Source organism: Lemur catta, chromosome 15 (genome assembly GCF_020740605.2).
Source record: "Lemur catta isolate mLemCat1 chromosome 15, mLemCat1.pri, whole genome shotgun sequence".
Taxonomy (NCBI): domain Eukaryota; kingdom Metazoa; phylum Chordata; class Mammalia; order Primates; family Lemuridae; genus Lemur; species Lemur catta.
Window position 1 is genome coordinate 5,551,839 of NC_059142.1, and position 13,725 is coordinate 5,565,563.

At 60.7% G+C, this 13,725-nt stretch overlaps 1 protein-coding gene across 11 annotated transcripts in view; it reads right to left on the reverse strand.

The window, feature by feature from the left end:
* PEMT (phosphatidylethanolamine N-methyltransferase) overlaps positions 1–13,725 on the reverse strand; it is a 76,520-nt gene that overhangs the window by 7,107 nt on the left and 55,688 nt on the right. For all 11 annotated transcript variants that reach the window (XM_045526861.1, XM_045526863.1, XM_045526859.1 and 8 more), the window contains exon 3: positions 6,610–6,725. In XM_045526861.1, the coding sequence (XP_045382817.1) occupies positions 6,610–6,725 (116 nt within the window). The remainder of the gene's footprint in view (positions 1–6,609; positions 6,726–13,725) is intronic.

Sequence of the window (13,725 nt, forward strand, 5' to 3'; positions counted from 1 at the left end):
CTCTCCCTCCCCAGCACCTGGCCTGCCGGACGCAGGGCGGCTGTCTCGGGCATGTTCATCACCAGACAGAAAGCAGCAGCTGCTCCCGCCACCTCCTCCCGGCCCCAGAGTGGAGGAGGGGGTCGGAGAGGAAGGTGGGGGAAGGGCCTGTGGACAAACAGCCCCCAGGCCGTGGGCAGGGGCCTGCATGGTGACCTGTCAAACAGCAGCACATGTGTGTCAGGGCAAACCCAGCCTCCGGTCACGCTGCCCACACCCCCAGCGCTCCACCCCCCACTGCCCTCCCTTGCTTCTCGTGCCCAGGCTCAGGGTCACCTGCAGCTCCAGGCCAAGCCGCTTGGCCTGGCTCAGGGTCTCGGGCTGCCATGGAGCCAGGTGGCGTCATGCACACCCAGCGCTGTGCCTCTGGGCGGCCCTGTGACCCTCTACCCTGCAGACCCTACCGCGAGGCCAGTGAGCTCTGGCACGGAGCCTCAGCACCCCCACTTTGTCTGCAGGTCGAGGGGAGGGGACAGTGCAGCCCACCTACAGGTACCTGGCTCCTTGGCTACCACTGGGCTGGGGAGCAGGCAGCAGAAAGCGTGTGTCGGTGGACAGGAGGAGGAAGAGGCTCTGCAGGCCTTCAGGCCGGGCCACAGCACAGGGCGGGGAATGGCGGGAAGGAGCCCGCAGAGCAGAGGCCTGGGCAGCCCGGAGGAGTGTGGAACGGACTCTGTGTGCCGTGAGAAAGCGCAAAGGGGGACTGGTCAGGCCACTGGAATAGTCGTAACAGTGGGTGGGCACTGGGGCCAGGGCCGGCCTGAGCAGGCTGGAGGGTGGCGCTGCCACTATGGCCCCTCCTGCCCCAGGGGCAGAGATGGAGGCCAGGGCCCACTGCCGGGCCTCCGGTTGAGGTTCTGAACAGCCGTCTCGAAGGTGCCTCTGCCGGAGTCCGCCTGCATCGCTCAAGCAGGCAGCAGATGAAAGGAAACCGAACCCTCGCTCCCCCGTGGCCGAGCCTGAAGCCCAGCGCGCTGGGGCCCAGCTTCCCGGGGCACGGCTTAGTGGGAAAGCGATCCGGTTGGAAGCAGATTCCTGATGGGGGCAGATCTGGGGCCAGGGATGGGGCCGAAGAGGCCCCGGCTGGGGCTGTTTGGCTGCCCCAGACCTGCCGCAGCTCCAGACTGTCCCCCCACCCATGGCTCAGCCTGAGCTGGCCCATCTTTTCCAATCCTTTCTCTGCGACGTGGCCCGCCGGCCTCTCTGGGTCACCCGCTCCAAGCACAGAGACAGCGGGCTGGCTCCTCCCCGATGGGCCGCGTCCCTCAGCCCCGCAGTACACCCTGTGACCCCAGGTTTACTGGAATCGCTCAGAACAATTAGGCGGTCGGCGATGTCCTGGCCCCTCCATTAAGCCAGGAAGGCACGGTCCCTTGCACAGGGAACATGAGCGGAGGGACAAGCAGCTCTGGGCGAGCTCCCTGACAGAGCGAGCAGCGGAGGCCATCTCCCTGGACACGCTCTGCGCTGGCGGGGGAGGGGGGACTCGTTCATTTGCCTCCGGTTCTTTAAGGTTTGGATTGAGCTTCGGGCACCAGTGTGACTTGACTGTGTGCGCTCTGCCCTGAATCCTGGAAACCCCGGGTGGCGGTGGGGAGGGGCACCGCTGTCCACACTGTCCCTGCCCCGCCCCCAGCCGGGGGTCCTGGGCACACACAGCCATGGCCGCAGCCCCCCACAGGCCTGCCCAACCAGCAGCACTGCCTGACTCCGTCATCCCAGGGCATCTCCACGACCCTGTCCTCGCCTGGTGCAGCCTGAAATGTCACTTACGCACACTCTCCTTGCCTCGAGCCTCCACTCACTGCTCTTTACGTTTCAACTCAGACTAAGCAGTTCTCTCAGGAAATTAGTCGTCTGATGGGCTTATATTTTTCTAATACATATTAAAATAAACCAGTAACTACTAAAACAACAAAAATAGTTCGTCTGTGTAACTCCCCCCAGATCATCAAGGGACTTGAATTTAGGGCCACGATGCCTCACTAATTCTGTGCATTGGAATAACATGTCACCTTTTCACAGTGTTTCCAAAACCCATTGACAGCTGAGAGAGTCTGTCTCCTTTTATGAACAAGGAAACCGATGGGTGGGAGGCAGGACGGGGCAGGAGCCCGGGCCAGTGTCTTCTCCTGCTTCCCAGGACCTGGGGACAGCAGCAAAGGACGAGGTGCAGCACTCTCTGCTGTGGCCCTCAGGACCTGGATCTCTGGCTGACACCCTCCGTCCCTGACTTGGGGGGCCGGGGCAGGGAGGATGCCTCTCTCGCCTTGCCAGCTGCAGAGCCCTGGCCACCGGCCTGGCAGGGGAAAACGTGCTCCACCAGGCCCGGCCCCCTCTGGCTCACCCCTGCTGAAATGCAGCCCTCCCTGCCCCCTTCCCCAGACCCACGGCTGGGCCCCTTTTGCCCCCTGAAGCCCAGCCCTGATTCCCTTCCTGGTTCTCCAGCTGCGCCTGCACTGAGGACTCAGGCCTCTGCTCCCCAAGGTCCCAATGTGTCCCTGCCACGGCTCCCTGGGCCACACAGGGGAGGGCAGGACCCCAGGCATCAGAGTGAACCCTCACTCTTACCTCTGACCCATTGCCAAATCTTGGGTCCTAAGTGCACAGCCCCCTCCCTGCCTGCTGTGCAGCTGCTCCTTCCTCCTGCCCGCCTCTGCCCAAAGCACCCGCCACCCCGCATGCTTTGAATCCCACCTCTAACCCCTGCTTCCCTCCCTTCCCTCCAATATGGCCCGGCCCAGGGCGAGTGCAGGGTGCCCTCCCCCGAGGGCTGGCACAGATGGAATTCAGGTCCCAATCGGCTGACCCCGAGTCAATTAGATCGGGGATGGCCCTGAGTGGGCCTTTCAAAGAGGGTCTGCAGGCCAGAGAGACTGGAGCTGCAGAGGCCTCTCCTGCTACGGGGATGGCCACAGGGAGTGAGGGCAGCCCCAGGACGGGGGCCTGTGGGAACCGCATCTAGCCAGCAAGCTGCCAGCGAGCGTGGAGGAAGACCACACACCTCCCGACCCTGCAGACCCAGCAGCACCCTGACTTCAGCCTGGGGAAGCCCTGAGCAGAGACCCCACCCCATTGACCTAAAATTGCCACATAGTAAGTTAATGTGGTTTTAAGCTGCTAAATTAGTGGGAATTTGTTATGAAGCAGTAAAAAACTAACACGCTTTCCTTCCCAGGCCACAGAAATCTGATCTGCTCTGTAAAAATCCAGACCTGTTCTGCAAAACTAAAGGAGTCACTTTTTTCTGGCTACGCTGACCTGCAAGTGCCCAAACTCCCATAGCTCCGATTGTCCCCTCTGCCCTCTTCCTCTCCCTACTTTGTGCAGCCACTTGACCACCAGGCTGTCCCACCTGCATCCCTGAGCAGTTCCAGCTGAGCACTGGGATGTGGCAGTGACCAGGACACATAGCCCCAGGGACAGATGGCCACATGTGGGCTGACATCCTCCAGGGCTGGCTGTTTCAGAGCCCCTGGGCAGCTTTTGAACACACTGACTTGGGGCAGGGTGGGGGCAGCGCGGGGACAGGGTTCTCGGGTGAGGCCGGTGTGGCACAGGGTTGCCTGCCCACAGCAACCGGGGCACGGAACAGTGAGGAGGTGCACTCCCACTACCCGCCCCCAGCCCGCGGGGAGAACCTCCGTGTCCAGGACGGTGCCTGATTGGGGGTCAGCACACTGGAGCACACCAGAGCTTCTGAACCCCACAGTCACCTGAGGGTCGGGCTCAGTGTTCCCAGAGGGAGCCCTGGGACCACCTGTCCAACAAGACCCTAGCGATTCTGCTGTGCACTGGAATACAGCCCCAGCAAGTGACTGTGAGCAGCACTGGAGCCTCCCTGATGCCCTGACAACCTCAGCTACGTCCCCTCCCCCGGCTGCTGTCGGGAGGGACGAAAGGCTGCAGCCCCGTCCTGCGGAGCCCACCGGGCCCTCCCTGGGGGCCCACGCTGCACCCCTCCCCGCTCATTAGAGGGCAGCAGCTCCGGCTGAGCCTGGCCTCGCTGTGGGGAAGGGGTTTGGACAGATGCCCCCGAGCCCCTCAGCCTCCCTCCCCGTCCTCGCTGCACGGCCAGAGCAGACAGCTCCGTGCTAACTGCCCACTCGGGGCCGGACATAGCGCCATTCGCCTCTGTAAGGAGCCGGCTCATCTTGCCCGGGGCCTCTCGGGCCACCCCCGGGTGCACAGCTGGTACAGACCAGCTGACCGTGGCCTACTCTGGCGCCCCGTGGGAGATGCCAGCGGCTGCCGGGTCCTGGCCTCACACCTGCCAGGCCAGCTGCTAAATGCTCTCGTGGACACCCCTGGCCATCACCTGGACTTGGTTCAAACTTGTGCACGTGTTTTCTGCCCACCACCCCGACTTCTGCTGGGCACAGAGAGACTTGTGAACACAGTCCCCAGCCCCCCGGAGCTGTGGTCTTACAGGGAGGTAAGAACAACACAGGCAAATTCCCAGGGAAAGAAGGCAGACTAGTATCTAGCAGGGGCTGGGGGCAGGGACAGTGGTGGCTGCATCGTGGGTTCAGGGTAACAAAGAAGTGCTGGAACTAGACAGGAGTGGTGGCTGCACAACCCTGGGAATGTACTAAATGTCACTGAATTGTAAACCTTAAAATGGTTAAAATGGCTCATTTTTTGTTATGTGTAATTTTACCACACAACATTGGAGTGATGTCTGGGAAGGGTGGGGGCGGAGGCTGCAGCAGGAGCTGGTCCTGGGGGTCCTCTCACCGTCCCCTCCCCAAAGCCCATCTGCCCCCATTGTCCCCAGCCCAGGCTCACAGTGGCCGCGAGGACGGGATGGGACAGGGCTGAGGAGGGGAGGCGGGGGGGACACATGTGCACAGGGGCACAACGGCTGCCTTTTCATCCAAAGGGTAGGGAGAGAAAGCCAGTCCTGTGGCTGCCCAGGGGCATCCCTTCTCTCCTCCCCAAAGTCGCCTGGGGTGTCCAGACCCACAAGAGGGAAGTCACGGACCTGCCGGCCAGGCAGACGCCAGGTCAGGCCGACACAACGTGGAAAGGTCTGGGGAGCAGGCACAGTCAGGAGCCACCGTCTGTGAGAGGCTGGACACAAATCACTTCCTCCCAGGAGGCCTCCCAAGAGCCCAGCACCCGCTGGGGTGTGGGAGCCTGTCCCCCTGTCTCTGCCACATGCACAGCACCTGGCCAGGGCCTGGAGGAGGAAGGGGGCCCTGCTGGGGACCAGGCACCTGGGGCGGGCCCTCTACTCTCTGCCTCCCGCTGGCATCCGTGCAGGAGAGGGAGCAGAGCCAGGCCCGGCAGTCCCGTCCTCACCACTGCTGCTGCCCACCCCCGCCAACGGGCAGCCATGGGGCCCTGCTCACTCAGGGTCCACCCCTGGCCGCCTCCACGCCCGCTCTCCCTCAGGTCTGCTCCCCAGCCCTCTCACTGGCTCGACTCCCGCTCAGCCCTCCCCAGCAAGGCCCCCAGCCCCACCCCGGACTCCCTCTGGGCTCTGGTGCCCCTGTGAGGTCTGTCCCACTTCCCCAGCAGGGACAGGTCTGCTCGGCCCTGGGGCCTGCACGTGCCACACACCTGGAGAAGCAGTGAGTGAGGACGGGGCGCTCCACCCTCTCCTGATCCACAACGGCTCCTGCTTCCCTCCCACGTCCCTCCGGAGCGTGAGTGGGGCAGGGACTGCTGCTGTGGTGATTGTCCAGGCCCAGGCGAGACCCAGCCTGGCCGCCCGTGCTGGTGGCCGATGTGTGGCACTGACTGTCATCTCTGGGCAGTCGCCTGGTGGGCCTGGCCGGCAGGGTCCCAGCACTCTGGAGGGTGGGGGCGATGGAATGGCTGAGCTCAACCCCCAGCCCGTCCTCACCCTTGCCCTCCTGCGGGGGAGTGTGGGTGCCTGGGGTCTGGGGGGCACAGGCTCCCTGTCACCTGCTGGCCCAGCCTAGGGCCCATCCCAGGTAAGGAGGGACACTCTGCAGTGGCCCAACAGGAGGCAGGGGTGGGAATGAGGGCCACTTCCCTCCCCACAGAAGTCCCACCCACATGAGACCAGCCTGGGTGGCCCTGGGATCATAACTGCCACGTTCCTCTGGCCCAGATGGAGCGAGTCTCTTCTCCCCAAGCTGTGGCGCATACCCCCCCCCCCTTGCCAGGGCTCCGGGAGCTGTGGAGCTCAGGCAAAGCGTTGCTTCTTGCCAGGCCCCCCTCTCTGCATCTGCACTGGGGACTCTTCCCTGCCCGGCGGGCCGGGTAGCTGGGTGGCTCGCAGGCCACGCAGGCCCTGAGGCTCCAAGGTGGTGCCGAGTGCCAAGCCCCAGACTCCCTTGTGGGAAGTCTTCATAGCATTCATCCCAGGACCCTGAGACCCCCATCCAGGCCTGGAGACAACAGGCAGCCCCTTGAAAGGCCGAGAGGCAGAGGCCAGGAGCTGGGATGGGGCGGGGAAGGCCGACTGTCTCCTCACTGCCCGCTCTGAGCTCACTGGGACTCGTCTGCCAGCAGGGAGGCCGGGCTGGGTGGCCTCTGGGAGCAGAATTCCCTGTGCACCCCGCCCTGCGTCAGCTGGGGAGCGCGGCCCAGGCTTACCAGTGCGAGCGGAGGAGGTTCAGGAGCAGGATGGAGCCGCCCAGGGCGTAGCAGGCCAGGTGTGGGGAGTGGAAGGCCCTGCTCAGCTTGCGGGTTCTGTGTTCCCATCTCGCAACCTGCACGGCGGGCGGAGAACAGAGCGAGGCGTGAGCTGTGTGCGGGGGAGAGTCTGGGCAGGGGCGTGGGGGGCAAGCCTCCCTCTGTGTCCCCCAGCTCTGAGGCCCCCATTCCAAGGAAGGAGAGTGACACGGGAGCAGCTGCCGCGCGCAGCCCAGGCACGGTCACGCCTTGGAGCAGTTCCGAGGGATTTCCATGCTCCCTTAGTTCAGTCTGGTGAAGGCCCTTCTGGAAGCAACCCTTCAACCAAACACAGCCACGAGCCCACCAAGAGGCAGAAAGAGACATCTGGCCACCGAGACTCGTTCCTGAGCTGACATATGGGGTCTGACTTCAGCCCTGCCTCGGAGCTGCAGGGTCCCGGGAGGCCACAGCAGGCGGTGAGAGGCAGGGCTGCCAGCAGACGCTCCGGCACGGGAAAGGCGTGCAGAAGCGTACAGAGCATGCCACTGCACACGCGTGGGCCGCTCCTGCTCCCACTGGGGCTCGCAAGGTGTCCACCCAAGGCGCACCACGAAGAAAGGGAGACCCCTCACCCTCACACGGAACTCTGCCCGAGCATTCATTCTCCCGCAGCACAGACTCCCCCACGTGTAACTTTAGCCACAGAATCCTTTTAGTTTTTCAAACTAATGACATCAGGAATCTCAACATTCAACAGCTAATGGTGGAGAGAAGGACACTCGTCCCGGCTCTGCTGTCCGCACCATCCAAGCTGCTGCATGAATCATCCAAGGAAGGAGGGAGAGGGAGGGAGGGGCAGGGAGGGTGCAAAAAGGCAAACACACAGTCTGGGAGTCACCTGCGGGGCCCCGAGGGTGAACACCCACACGTGTGTGCATGCGTGCACACAGGGGCACTTCCAGGAGGCCACGGGGCGGTGGAGCCACAGGTCTCTGTCACAGCCCCAGCAATGACTGCCCTGCCCGCTTGCCTTCCCTAATGGACCTTCCTTTCCCGGCAGAGACATTAGCAATGATTTCCCCCAAGGACACCAACCCCTGCCAGCCCAGCCCTGTGCCCGGATCTCCTTGGCAGGGGCGGTTGGCAGGGGGAGCCTACAGGAAGGAGAGGCTGGGAGGTGGCTCCTTGCCCCCAGCTGTTGGCACCCCTGACCCCGTCTTGCAGAAGCTGTGCAGGCCCCTTGTCCCGGTCCAGACAGGGGGCCTCTGTGGACCCCGTGGGAAGCACAGAAGTCCTGTCTCAAGAGGAAGGAGGAATAAACCAGGAGGGGAGGGGAGGGGGAGGTGCTGGGAATGGGGGGTGCCCAATGCCCAGGGGCCTGCAGGGGCCACCTCGGGGCCCAGGGCCATGCACGTCACACTCCTCAGGGCCACTTTGTGGTTTATTTTTTTAACTTTTGAGATAAAACTCAAAGTGATTATTTTTGTGGTGCAACCATGGCCACGATCTAAGTCCAGAACGTTTCCATCACCCCAAAATAAAGCCCAGCCCCATTAGCAGTCACCCCCATTTCCACCTCTCCTCAGTCCTAGGAACATTAGTCCACTTTCTGTCTCCGTGGATTTGCTTATTCAGGACATTTCACAGAAACAGGGTCATACAACATACGGTGTTCCGTGTCTGGCTCCGTCAGGATTCCTCCACGCCACCGCACACACGTGTGCTTCATTCCCTGTTACGGCGGAACGTCACTCCGTATGTAAAGACACTGCATGTCCTCTATGCAGTCAGCGGTTGATGGACACGGGTTTTTCTACCTTTTGGCTAGTATGAACAGTGCCGCTATGAACAACCTTGCACGAGGTTTCTGCGGACACGTGTTTTCATTTCTCTTGGGTACATACCTAGGAGTGGAATTGCTGTGTCATATGGTAAATCTATTTTTGATTTATTGAAGAACTGCCAAAGTGTCTTCCAGAGCGTATGGGCCACTTCGCATCCCCAAGAGCAACGCACGAGGGTTCCGGCTTCTGCACATCCTCCCCAGCGCGCGTTCTTCTCCGTTGGGTAAAGTTACAGCCATTCCAGCGGGTGTGAAGTGGTATCTCGTCGAGGCCGTGGTTTGCATTTCCCTAATGACAGATGCTGTCGTGCCTCTCTCCACGCACTCACTGGCCCTGTGTGGGCCTCTCTGGACAAATATGATTACCTATGCAAGTCCTTTGGCCCTTTTTAAATTTGGGTCTATTGCCTTTATGTTGTTGAGTTGTGTACATTCTTTCTTCATATATTCTGACACTAGATGTTTGCCGGATATGACTTACACATATTTTCTCCTATTCTTTATTGTTTTTTTACTTTCTTGATAACGTCCTTTGATGCACAAAAACTTTATATTTTTCTGGGCCACTTCGTTTTGCCTTTTAACATTTAACCCAACTCAACCAACCTTCTTCCAGTGCCTACTGGTGTGTGAGGCATTGTGCCAAGGGCTAGAGGCCCCACAAGTGAGTGAGCCGCCAGGCCTGCCCCCAGGGAGCTCAGGGTCGGCCAGGATAACCTGTGGAGGTGACTCTGTGCGCCTGTCCCTGCAGTGCGCAGATAGCCGGCAGCCTTGCACTAAATCTGCAGGGTGTCCTGGGCAGTCTGCCGTCAGTACAGGTCGGGGGGCCCACAAAGGGCTCCTTCTGGAGGCCCCTGGGAGACACGGTCACCCTCCACAGCAGCCAGACCGCGGGGTCAAGCGAGGCCCCTCAGTGACTGCCTGCCCACCAGGAAAGACCAGCAAGTGGCCCGAGGTGCCCCAGGCCAGTGGAAACAGCCTGGCATCAAACTTGAACCCCAGACTTGGTTTGGGGGGTGGACGTGAACGTTCAGGCAGAGTCTGTGGAGGGAGCTCCGGGGCCAGAGCGGGGTCAGTGATTGTCCATGAACCCCAGGGACAACCTCTGGACACCAAGATACTAACAATGAAGATGAAAATAACCATCAATTCGGCATTTTGCAATTTCAAAGTGCTTTGACTCGAGCTCACTTAATCCTCAGAACAAGCCTAGAGAGTGGGCAACACTAACTGCACTTACAAATGAGGACCTGAGGCCCTCAGAAGTGACTTGCAGGTCACGTGGCAGAATGAGCCCCCCCGCCACCATGGGCCCCCAGCCTAGGGCTCTAGGAGGCCCTGCTCACCACCCACCTGCTCACCACCCACATAAATAGCCTCTTTGGTTTCCAAAGGAGCTACCCTTGGCAGGCCTCGGCCACTGCATGTGACTGTGAGACCCGGCTCTAGAGCCTGTTGACTTTTTTCTCCAAGTCGATGGGATGACACTTTCAGAAGGACATTGAAGTCTGTTAGAAATGATGTGAGGTGTCATGGCCCCATACTGTGATCCTCCCGGTAGGCCCATGTCACAGCGATGGCCCTGGACGCAGAGTCAGAGCCCAGGGCCCCGACCGCCTCTGCCCACTTTACCCTCCACACCCTGGGAAGCCAGTTTCTCTCCTGAGACCAGTTTCCCAGCGGTAGGATGAGGAGCTGAGGCTGGTAATGCCAGAGCTGCCGGCGTGGCAGCAGCGCCACTCGGCAACACCAAGGCCTGTTGTCACAGTGTGCTGGGCACGGGCAGCCGGCACAAAGCAGCATGCGCTGCGTGGTTCCATCCATCCCAGTTGTAGGAAGGCCTAGGACAGGAAAACCAACCTGTGACGACGGAAATTGGAGCAGAGGTTGCCTGGAGCTGGGGGCCGTGGGGTGGGGGAGTCACTAGGCAGGGCACGAGGGGACTCTCGGGGGATGGAGATGTTCTGTCTGGTCCGGGCAGCGGTTATACAGGTGTATGTCTAGACCAAACTGTGCACTTCAAATGTGTGCACTTTCCTGTACGGACAACTTGCCTCGATGAAGCTGAGTTTAAAAAATTAAATCTGGAAACAGATGGGAGCAGCTGCCAATGTCATGGACCCCGGCAGACCCGCTGGTCCCCTGAGCAGGTGTCGTTCCCCTACGTAATGAGGCCTCCCAGACGTGTCTGAGGACACACAACTGTGAAGGGCCAGGCCCCAGCCAGGCCCACACTCCTTCCACCGTCCCGTCTGCACGGTGGCAGCCAGGCCCCAGCCAGGCCCACACTCCTTCCACCGTCCCGGGTGCACGGTCGCAGCGCACTGCTGGGCACCAGGAGGGAAGCCCACTCCTAGCCACGAGCCCGTGGCACAGGGAAGCCCACACAAGCACTCCAGTCCTGGGCTCTGAGGCTGGGCCCCCTCTGCCGGCCCGAGGTGTTCTGGGGACAAAGGGACATCCTCCCTTGAGGGCCCTGTCAAGACCACTCTGACCCCCTCGGCCCCCACACGGCCCCCAGCAGAGCCGGCCACACCTGCCCCTTGGCCTGGGAAGGGTGGGTGACAGACGCACTTGCAGAGCAACGCAGTGAAAACAGCAGGCCGTGGAGCCTGAGAGCAGCCGCACAGGAAAGAAAGCGAGGAAACAGCAAACACCAGAATAACTACACTCGGCCTCCACTCTGGCTGCCTTTTTCCCACTCAGTTATTATTTCCAAGCAATCGGTGAATCAGCAGCCAGTGGGACGCCCAGTGACTTCCCTCCCTGCCTGACAGCGTGGGACGCCGCCGTGGCTGCAGGCCAGCCTTCCAGAGCTGCAGGTGAACTGCCCCTGGCTTTTGCTCGTCTTCTAGATTTCCAGAATCCCAAAGCGGGATTCACTGGCCCTTCACCCACCCCCATGCCCAAATCCCCTCTCCCTGGAGTTGCCAGACAAATACAGCGCCCCCCCCCCACCACTAATGTGAAATGTCAGATAAATAGCAAATCATTTTTTAACGTAAGTTGTCCCAAATGAGATTTTTTTCTTTTTTTAAGAGGCAAGGTCTCCCTGTGTTGCCCAGGCTGGTCTCAAACTCCTGGGCTCAAGTGATCCTCCCGTCTCAGCTTTCTGAGTAGCTGGGCCTACAGGTGTGAGCCACCAAGCCCAGCTGGGACCTCTCTGAATACTAAAAGAATCATTTGTTGATCACCTGAAGTTCAGCTGTAACTGGGGCCCCAGCCTGGCCTCTCTCACCTCGACCGGGGTCACCAGCTCAGCTCCGGCACAGGCAGGCCTCTCCCCACAAATGTTGGGTCATTTTCTTTTCTATTTTTTTTGCTGATCCCTCCCATGGGCTGTACCCTAGGGCAGAAGACACAGGACACAGGCCGGTGGAGCGAGAAGAATACAGGGATGGGTAGAGATCCAGGGACACCAATCCAGCCTGGCTGCCACCAGCTGGCCGCACGTCGTGGGTGCATCACTCAACTGCCCCCACCCCAACCAAGTCAGATGCAGAATACGAAACATAAGCTAACACCCCCCTCACCCACCCCCAGTGCAGAGTGAGGATCAGAGCAGGCGATGGCTCTACCTGCAAGGCAGGTATATGAGAAGGCCCGTCCGCCCTCGGCCCCACAGCTGTGAGCAGGGACTGCATCTGATTTACTTCCGGGTCCCAGGAGGACCGGACCCCGCATGCTAGCCAGGACCCATGCTTCTTCCTGGCACTCTCCAGGGCTCTGTTCTTGGTGTCCCTGGGGACTGTACCCTTGGACTCAGACAGAGGTCACAATTGGTAGCCCAAGATGTGTTTTGTCCAAACTCAAAGCATTTAAAAAATATTTGATCCAAAATTAAACACTCAACAGTTTTTCACATAGAAACCCAGGCCTCCAGTTTGTGTTGATCAGCCTCAACAACGAGTGGCCTGCGGCCCTGCAAGGCCACCACCAGCCGGCTGTGCAGTGAGGGCCGAGAAGCAGGACCCCGCCCCGGGACTATGCCCTTTCCTAGGGATGTCCTATTCGCCTCTCAAATTTCCTACGCATCCCTGAGGTGAGGGCCACTGATTGTTTAAACAGTGGCCACTTGAAGTGAGATCCAGGCTCCTCCTTATTCATTAAAGGACTAACTTGAGCACCCACCACGGTGCCCGCAGGACAGTGCTGCTCAGAGCTTCGGGTCTTGGGTACAGACACCAGCTCCTCTGCTTGCTACCTTGGACAGGTTATTTCCCTCTCTCTGCCTCAGTTTCCTGATCTGTCAAACAGAAGTAATAATATACTACCTAACAGAGCTGCAGTGGGGATTAAAGGAATCCCTGCAAGCGAGATGCCTGCAGCACGGGTCTGCAGGGGGGCGACATTCAGACAGCGGTGCTGTGGTTTGTTTTTCTTTGGTGTGGACAAATGGATGGGAGTTGAGAGGCACGAGGAAGGCCGCTGTTGGCCTGACAGGCCACTGCAAAGCTGATGAAGAAAGCCTGTTGCGAAGCAGTGTCCCTGGGGAGAGGACAGACAGACAGACCTGTGGCACACCGGGCTCGCTCGTGCCTCCGGAAGCTCCTCCTCTCTGCTCTGCGTCCGTCCGTGGCTCAGTCTGCCTAGAGCCCAGATGCAATCACAGGGTCGCAGGGTCCCATCTGAATTCCTCAGCCAGGAGTCATATCCCTGCCAGCCAGCCTGGGGCACTCACCCTGGGTACCTGGGCCGGGGGGCTCTGTGAACACCCCAAAACTGCAGCAAAGGGCTAAGTGCTTTGTGTTTGTAAATTTTGCTGGGCAGGAGCCAGTGTTGCCATGACCTTTTCAAAGGGCCCACAGGAGCCGCTGATGGAGCCCCGTCCCTTTTGTTCAGAGGACACAGGCCACTGGCCAGCAGATGGACTGGGGCGCTCCAGGTTTCCTTCCGCCTCCCTGCCTCTGCCCCGAGCTCCTGCAGCTGGCCCAGCCCCTCCGCCTGCCCGGCTCTCCCATCCCGCCCAGGGGAGGTCCTGTATGGCCCGGCCGCAGTCAGGGCCCTCTCACTCCTTTGACCCCGGCCACACACTCCCCCGGTGAGCTGTGACCGCGGCCTAGCAGTTCACAAGACACCGCCTCTGTCTGCACTCGTGGCTAATCCAGCACGGGGCCGCCGCTCCAAGAGGAGCTCAGCAAACGCTGGCCGCGCGCGTGGTGAGCGATGACCCAGCACCCAGAGCTCCAGGGCCTCCTCTGACCCCTCTCCCGCAGCGTCCACCCACCCTGCAGGGAGGCGAGGTGGGGCCT